Source organism: Ciconia boyciana, chromosome 5, assembly GCF_034638445.1.
Source record: "Ciconia boyciana chromosome 5, ASM3463844v1, whole genome shotgun sequence".
Taxonomy (NCBI): domain Eukaryota; kingdom Metazoa; phylum Chordata; class Aves; order Ciconiiformes; family Ciconiidae; genus Ciconia; species Ciconia boyciana.
Window position 1 is genome coordinate 83,188,517 of NC_132938.1, and position 9,203 is coordinate 83,197,719.

The following is a 9,203-nucleotide window of genomic DNA, read 5'->3' on the forward strand; positions in this document are numbered from 1 at the left end:
GGAGATTTCTGCTGCCTGAGGGCCTAACTCTGCCTATTGCTCTGCTTTTATGGCAGCAAGCACTGTTGGTTCCTAACCCACGAGCAGGGCTTGTATGAGCTACAACCATGTAGATAACAACTAGCAATAATTAGAAGCCAGTGTCCCGATTCCAAGGCCAGTGCTGTATCCAGCACACCTTACTGCCTCCAGCTCACATGCAGGGGATTGTTCGGTTATTTGAAAAATGTTTTGTCTTAATCCCCTCATTTCAGCTACCTCTTTTCAACAGGGCATTGTAGGACTAGACCTGATTCAAAGCATCCACTGGATAGGAACCTGGTCATGAAGTTGACCAAGCCGTTTATAAAAAGAGGATATAGGACATTGCAAAGGAGTTGCTCCACCCTACCATCTGCTAAAACAGAAATTCAGGATCAGTCATTAACGCCAAGTAAAGCTGACATTGCTGGACCTTTCTCCATTATCTGGACAGCACATTAGCTCCTCAGACTGTCCGTTCCTCAGAGGCTCAGACAAAACTGGGACAAGGAACAAAGCACCTTTCACCCCAGAGCATGTTGTGGGTCAGAAGGTCATAAGACAGCTCAAATTAACCTTGCAACTGCTGCTAAAAAGTTCAGGGCCCTGGAAAATACTCCTCAGCATATCTCCCAGGGTGCGGTCAATGCTGGGAAGAACAAATGTGAGTGTGGGCAACACTTGGCAGTTTGGGCCTGCAAGCTTTTACTCACATGAGCAATCCTTATTGTCTGATTAGTCCCACTGCAGTCATGAGGGGAGGGGGTGCCCATGTAAACCTGCAGAAGGAGGAGAAGAGGCCTTAGCAATGGAAACTGTGCTGAGACATACATGGCGGTGTTTTTGCAGCCCCTTCGTCCGTTGTGACTTTTCTACATTTCCCAGTCCATCCCTTTGTTTTTCCTCTCCCTTTTCCTCTAGTATTTGTCCTTGTCAGTGAGGCAAAAGCCCTTGGAAAGAACTGTCAGCAGTTTCCTGGTGGCCCACACACATCGCAGGCTGGATGTACTGTGTAGCAATGTCATCATGTGGCATTGCATCACATAGGTGCACACAGGGGATGTAAAGACATAGAAACACCCTTAGGAGAGGCTGCGAGTAACAAATATATTACAGGAAAACCTGTTTACAAGAGCCGTTCGAACTCAGTGTTACAGATCCATTAGCTGTTCAGGCTGTTCAGTTCTGTTCAGTCTGCACAACAACTCCCAGGGTCATTCCAGCACTTACTGCTCCCTCCTTAAACAGCACGCGTGGGAGAAGAGGCTCTTGCTTCGCTACTTCCATCAAAGGACAAGTCCTACCCGCAACCTGCTTTTAGTAACTAGCTGCACTTATATGTGTAAACCATGTAACAAACAAAATACCCCAAAAGACATATGGACAATTTGAAGAGCAAAACCAAACTCCTTGTTGTTCTTCACTGTTTATTCCCCAGTGCAGTACCCTTAAACAAGTGCACAAAACAAATATGGCTTACTTTTGGTTTACTCTGAAGCAATGCATGCGCCCACACCCACACACCCCCATTCCCACACCATGAGCTGTAAAATGGCTGCCAGCCCTGTGGCTTTTGATTTATCTTCAACTTCAACCAAACAAAGATATATGTAAAGGAAGGTACAATGCTGTGTTTCCCTGGGTTCTCCTCTGCGGCAGAACGGCTTTATGGTACCTCCTGTGCCTTGTCATGTGTTCTTCATTTCTGGCAAACCCCGCGAGAGCTGAAGCACTGCAGAATCCTCAGGAGCAGGAAAATGCCAGAATTATAAGCATAAAAGTGATTTTCAGCAGACATCCTGAGTTAAGAGGCAAGACTTTCAGCCAATACATGACCTACTGTGATGGCAGGGAGCAGACCAGACAGTGTCAGCTTTACTTGTGAAATCCTATAGATTCTAACACTTTTGGAGAGCTACAGGTACCTGGGGTGCTCTGTTTATTATGCATACTTTCAGAGGTACTAGCAGTACAAGCCAAGTTTGTAGCGCTCATGGTGCCAGCCCCTCTGCAAAGACAGAATGACTAGTTAGGCAATGGGGAAGAGGGGACACAGAAAGGCGAAGGTCATACACTGGCCCCGTGACCAGAGTCCCCATCTTCCAAGCGTCAGAGAGACATCACAACTACCTGCCTGGAACTGCAATCATGGCATCCTTCCAGCTACACAAAGTTCAAACAGTACTTCTCACCACCGACAGCAACGTCCTGCCTGCCCTTCACTGTAACTGGTGGATTCTTGCTCCTGGGCATGTGGGACTGAATAGACCTGGGGGCTCCCACAGGCTGGATGGGAGGGAGAACGATGAAGAATCTGCTTCTCTCTTTAGCTTCAAAAGGCTCATTCTTGGGTGACTGAGGCTGAGGAAGGTGATATTTTTCTTTTGCTAAGAGGCAGTTCTTCCCATCTACTTAGCAGAAAAATCTCCTGGGCTGCGGTTACAGCAACCAAGTCAAAGAACAAAGTCATTCCTCTGAAAATGAGAGAGAAAGACCTTATTTTTTTCCTTTTAATTGCCATTTCATACCTTTAGCGGTGCAATGTATTTTGCAAAGTGCTTTGCACATGGTACTTAAGCCTCATAACGTCCCTCACCTTAGGAAGGACTGTCACACACACTGCCCAGACAGAGAAATGGAAATACACAAAAGTAAACGTCTTACCTCTCATCTCACAGTGAATATGTGGCACAGGCAGAAATGAAACCCAGCCATCCTGGCCCCCTAATAATTGAGCTCATCTCTCCCTGACACCTCCAAATAAAGGAGAAAACTCTTTTCTGCTCAGCAGCAACAATCTGGTTCCTATTCTACTGCTATCCTACCAGCCACCCCTGCAAGCGCAAAGGCTGAGAGCAAAGGGCACAGAGACCAGACTGTCCCTTCAGTTCTGCAGGTGCTCCAGCCTAAACAGAGAGGAGTCAGTAACACACTGCTAAAAAATTCAGGCTGATATAAGACCTGTTCCGTGGGGAGAAAGAGACTGTCAGTTTGCAGGCCAGCCAGCTTGCTGGGTAAGAGATAGGTTTCTCTGCAACTCTAGGGCCCATTTATCATCAAAGGCTGGTTTATGTACTAAGCAATTGCTTTTCTGACCAGTGGGTTCCTTTTCAGAGTAATGGAAGTTGACTGGGGAGTGATGTGATTTTTAATAGGTCTCCCTCTTTCTTGAGGAGCCACCATTTATATTTCTCTTTTGGCAGTTTCGCACAACCTGACAAAGACCAACAGGCTAGTGCTTTCCCTGAGTGTTAAGCTCCTATGTTATTTTGATGACAAATGTGGGACAAAAGGAAGAACGCTGACCAGCATTTTGCTCTAGCTTAAATGGACATCACTTCACCAGAGTCACAAGAGTTCCATCCCATTTCCATCTCCATCTCCATATAGGAGGACCAGCCCAGTGGCGTATCTTTGCATTGGTAAGCTGCCTGTGCACCGCCTCTTCGCTTCTAGCCAGCGCCTGCATAAAGCAAAACACCAAGTTGCACAAAATTGCCCCAAGAGGAAACAGTTACCCATCATTATAGCAATCCAACAAGAGTCTGAAATTGTACACCTAGTAATCAGACTTTATACAACGTAACTACAGGCCTTTATTTTAATGTTTTCTGTGAGGAAAGAGGTACACTGCTGGTTTTTGAGAAGTAGATCTTGGTTAATTATTCTTTCCTTAGGCTCCCAAGGGGATTAGAGCTGGGTAAACAGTGAAGAATACTACTAGCTGCCTTACTCCCAAATTGAAATGATGTTAAGTGCTGACGGTTTGTATTTTTCTTTGCCCCTAAACATTCACATGAAGGCTTTCTTGTCTCTTTGCAGAGCACCAGATATGCACGTGTATATTAAGACTGCACACAGGTCTTATTGAAGGGCTCAATTTCAGATACACCAAAATGCCTCCTGTCCTCCATGGTGCAGAATCGGACTGCAAAAAGATGATAGACGCTTCCCCCTCAGCCACTCACTCTGGCTAGGCTTAACCTTCAGACCCCGCAATAAAAGGTAGCATGGAGATCCCAGCCAGACGAGTAGCACCAGGGAGAGCTGGGTCACAGAGAGACCCTCTTCAAAGAGATTGGCAGAGGGGGGACGTTTCCTGACATCTCCGTACGCACCTTGCTAGTAATCTAGGAAGTAAAATGGGACAAGTCATGGTCCCCATGTCTCTCCAAGAAGCTGAAGCAGCAGCACACAGAGATCTAAGAGACTGTGTCCTACACCACAACCAAAGCTAAGCTCCTGGGACACACACCGCAGCCAACACCTCTGGCTACCGCTGTACACTGCTACCTCCACTAGTTGTTCCTGGAAAACAGTCATGGTCTGAAAAAGGTTAGTCAAGAGTATCAATCAAGATCCCTTAAAAAAGAGATAATTTTCTGAAGTATCAGCATCTGCTTTGATGTTCTTAAAAGGAGGGGAGGGAAGGCCACATTCATTCAATGCATTTGTTTGTTCTGAAATCACTTATCCAGCTCTGAGAGGATCTGATTCCTTCAGCGTACCTTCCTAAAACAATTCAGGGAATTCTAGCTCTTCCACACAGACACGACCATCTCTCCTTCCTGATAAACTGGTACCTCACTTCGGTTTGTGCTTATGTATAATAAATACGCAGAGCTGAAGTCGCTGGCATTTGTTTCTAGATGGGTAGGGTCAGTCACTGCCTTGACTCCAGGCCTAGCGCAACATCACTTGCTCTTGTCCTTAATGATATCACGAAGCTTGCACCCTTAAAAGACTTCTTACCAGCAGCAGAAAAAAAAAATGCATAGGAGGTTCCAAAAACTCATGTCTGAAGGCTTAACAGGTTGATTTGTGGGTCTGGGTCTCTCCCACTGTGGCTCAAAGTAAATGTTCAGTTATGATTTTGTGAAGGGCTGGCTGATCATTTCCTGCTTTGTCAGCTTTACTAAAAGGAGCAGCCTCTGTTCCTCTTCCAGAAGCATGGCCTCTCTGATAAGAATAACTTGAAAAAACAAGCGCAGTTCAAATTCCAATAGCACTAATTCATCATTAGGCCTAAACTCCTTTTTGTTAGATCATTTTAAAAAGCCTATGCCAGGCAAGGGAGATAGAGCTAAACAACATGGAATAAAAGCACCTGGATCCCGAATGAAACATGAAACATGCTGTGTTTGCATTCAGTCAGGGAAAAGGTCAGTTCTTACCTGACATTAGCCACCAACCTGGCAATCTCGAGGAAGGACAAGGCAGGGGGACTTAGGTATGCTAGCAGCTGAGGATAAACATCAGGCACTTCTGAGGTTTTAGCACATGACAGTGGCAAAATGCCTTGTGCACTCTATAAATTTCGCAGCTCTACTTCCAGAGTGTGGGCACGCATGACCCACGAATAACATTTTTCCTACTCTCGGTTGGATACAATATATGGGAGGCATGTCCTGGGATGGGACATTCATAGTAAACCAAAGGACAACTGGGCCACAAGCTCTAAATGGTTAAAGGGAGGTGTGGGAAGTGTCGCAATGGCTGAGCCAGTATGTATTTTCCGCAAGATCTTCTAGCACAAAAGCTGTTTTTTAGGATGTCACAGGGAACCTCAAGTGTCCATGAATTTACCAGCGTCATCCAAGAGGCACTGAGAGGTGTAAATAAAGTGGCTGTGCACTCAGTCCTGGCTCCCAGCATGTAACCCCTGTGCAGGAACAAACTTCATCAGCTCTAATGAGGATATAGACTGGTTACACAAAGGTGAGTGGCCCCACAGATGGCATGTTACAAACGAAACACTTTAAATGGTTTAAGGGCACTAACCTGTTGTACTAGACAGCAGATCTGAGGTGGGTAATCCAAGCCTAAAGCAATCCAAATCTACCATAATCTAAGGAGTTTTGGCTTGGATACGCTGGATGTACACGTGGGTCTTTGGGGGACACCTCATGTTGACTTTTAAGAATTCCTGCTAGTCAGTACAGAAATGTCCTTGGAAATTGTTATGTTTAGTACTCATCATGCAGAGATGACCAGGCCAACATGTAGCCTCCGAAAAATAGAAGCAAAATTAAGCAAGTATTCGTTTATGAATTACTGAAAAAGCTGCATATCCCAACCAATTTAGGAACAAAAAGCACAGCTGAAGTGATGCCAATAGAGCATATGGAACTCAAAAAGATGAATAAACTGAAGGAGAAATGACCGCAAACAGAAGAGATGTGAAAAAGGCGTGGAAAAAGGCACAGAGCAAGCTGGTATAGCTGTTGCTAACCTTTCTAAAGAGAAATCACTATAACTAAAATAAAAAAAAAGGCCATCTCTTTTTCTCTGATCCCCAAGTATCCACGAAACAGAACTTGCTGCTGCAGGATGATATTGGGAAAAAATCCTAAAAAATACAAGACTGAAATAAGACTCAAAGAATCGGTCTCCAGGGTGTGCTGTTTGCCAGGTACATTACTGAAAGGAGCCAATTCTATGTACTCTGAAGCTCCCTTTGTTAAGTGATACTAGAGACAAAACACTAGGTTGAAAGGAACACTGATTTTCTTATGAAAGGTCATTCATATGTTGCTAAAATACTATTAACCTTCAAAATGGTTCGTATTTTAGAAGGTCTCTGTTATGCAAATTCAATGAAGACATTTTTCAGGGCTAGGCCCAGCCCCAGGTTGTTTAAGATTAACTAGTTGCTATGTCGGGAAGAAACAAAGCCAGTAAGGGACTTGGGAAAGGAGGTACTAAGTGTTATCTGAAGGTCCCCCATGGTAACATCCAAGGTATCACAAAACCTGCTATTCATCACCTGGGCTCTCCTCTGAAGATAGAAGTTCGGTGCAAATGGAGAACATGCCTTAGGGTGCCACTACCTGCAGTGAGCACACCGAGGGGATGCCTGTGACAAGCGTTAGCGTGGTTGGTGCTCTGGAGAGCTGGGGTCGTACACTGCATGGCTTCAGTGGCAAAGCTTATGTTGTTCCAGGTGGTTGAAGTTATTAAGGTGAAAAAATCTCTAATCAATGTAATTGTATTCCCATCAACAGCCACTGCAGTAGCTGACATCGACTGACAGCTTGAGGAGCAAGGACACATTTCTTCAGCTCCCCTCTGGACAAAGAAGAGATGGTACCTAGGATCATGCTTCATATTTTTGCTAAATAACATGCCATGAAGTGTGTAATTTCCTAAGGCCAGGCTCACCTCTTTAATGAAGTAATTCCACAAACAAATTTGTCCCCACATAGAAATGTGGCACAATAAAAAGGGACCATTTACTCTTAGCCTACACCAATCTCAAATGATTCCTTGGAGTTATGAGAGTAACTTCCTCTGCTAATATCTCCCTTGGCATATTGGAAAGATGAGGCTTCCAGAGCAGCAGTTTTTGTGAGCCACTTGTGGCTTGCTCACTCTCTCAGGCTGCTCTCACTCACGTGTTTGCACGTATGCACCATGTTCTTTTCTCTCCAGCACTCCTTTGTGGGAGATGCCTCCTTTGTGGGAGACACGCTGCAAAGGAAGAACCTGCTGTGTTCCTTACCCCACACAGTCCTACTGACCCTTACGGAAAACTCTCATACGGAGTGCAATCACACTAAGAAGGAGGCTTAAAGACACTACTGTGCAACTCCTGTGTCTCTGAAATTTCAACGGACATTTCTGCGAGCAGGTTTTGCCGTCCAGAACTGCTCGCTCAGCCTACAGAAATCTGCAGAGTCATATGATCAAAGGGGCTTTCACCCCCAGAAGAATTTGGACTGCCAGAGCTGTCCTATTAAGGAAATACCATAAAAAGCAGAAAGTTGGGTGTGTCTGGGCAGCTATCTGCCTCTTTTCATGCTCTCATGCCTGCATGTGAGTGGGAGACAAAGGGGAAATGTGCAAGTCCACAATGCAAGGATTAGACACTTTCTTTGCTAAGTCCAGAGCAGAAAAAATGGGTGGAGAGACCCACTGCTGCTGAGCGATCAGACTGCTGTACTGCCTCAGGCTGCACATGATCCATCTGTGTGGAGTGAAATGGCAGCAGTGAGTAGAAAAGACAGGCAGAGAGGGAAAGAAGACATGTCACTTGTTAGCCTACGAGCTCCCCCACTTCTTAGTGTAAACCATGAACAAAATACCTCTTTTTCCAAAACAGGTTAAAACCAAGATTTCTGCTGAAACATCAACATTTTTCCACACGGAGAGCAGCTGGTTTTGCAGCACATTTGCTCTAAATGTTTCCTGCTCCTATGACACGTGGGTAACTTCAAGTGCGACAGAGTTTGTATTGCTAACACACCTTTAGACAACGGCATTTATTTACCAACGCATTGTCTGATCCTGCCTGGGAGATGCCTAGATGCATGGATAAAGACACTCGAGACTACTTCGTGCCACTAAGCTTACGGCAGGTAAGCATTAGTTTTTTTGGAAAGGCTTGAGAAGAGTCCAGGCTAGCATATGTTACAGTGATGGCTGTGAGGCCACAGCAACTTCACCTTGTTGTTTCTTATGCTCTCAAGGGACGGCTACAAAGATGAGAAAAGAGCTTATGAGCTCCAGGGCCCACATGAATACACCACTCACTACAGGATACAAAGAAACCAGGGTATGGTGCTCTCTCCCACTTCATCCTATGAGACACGGAATCACAGTCAATCTTCAAAAGCAGGCATTTGAGAAAAAATTTTCAATTTAAGAGCACAAATGAATGGGCTCCCACAAAGATCAAGTCCCAGCCTTACTTGTCTGCTGTGTGTCAAGGCTCATGCTGTACTCTGGAACTCTTTGTAATGCACGGAGCTGTTAAAAGGGCATAATAATACTGCAAGCAATCTTATAATGCCAGTTCCCAACTTTTATTAAAGCAGGAGTCGCCTACATTGATATTACGGGACGTAAGTTACGCCAAAGAACTAGACCAACAGTGAGACAGAGTGGGCTAATAGGTTTGGAGAGTAAAGTTCACTCGGGGCTCACAGCAGCTCTCTAATATTCTCAGAGTTCCCTGCACCACCCCAAATCTCAAAGCATCCATCATGCTTTGGAAAAGCCAAGTTCTCACTCGGGCTTTCCTGGCTGCAACTGAAAGGGCCTCATCACACAGCTCTCCTCAAGGTGCTCCAGGGGAACTGGAAAAGCAGCAAAGAAATGGCAACATGAAATAAAAAGATGAGAATTATTCACACTAAATCGTCTCCCTTCAGTTGTCACCCCCAACCTCCTGCTCCAGCAAA

At 45.2% G+C, this 9,203-nt stretch overlaps 1 protein-coding gene across 1 annotated transcript; it reads left to right on the forward strand.

Moving 5' to 3' along the window:
* Positions 1-6,676: 6,676 nt before the first annotated feature.
* Positions 6,677-6,972, forward strand: LOC140652535 (uncharacterized). Its single transcript, XM_072863418.1, is given in 2 exon segments — positions 6,677-6,788; positions 6,791-6,972. Coding segments are annotated over 2 exon segments (294 nt in total).
* The last annotated feature ends 2,231 nt before the right edge of the window (positions 6,973-9,203 follow it).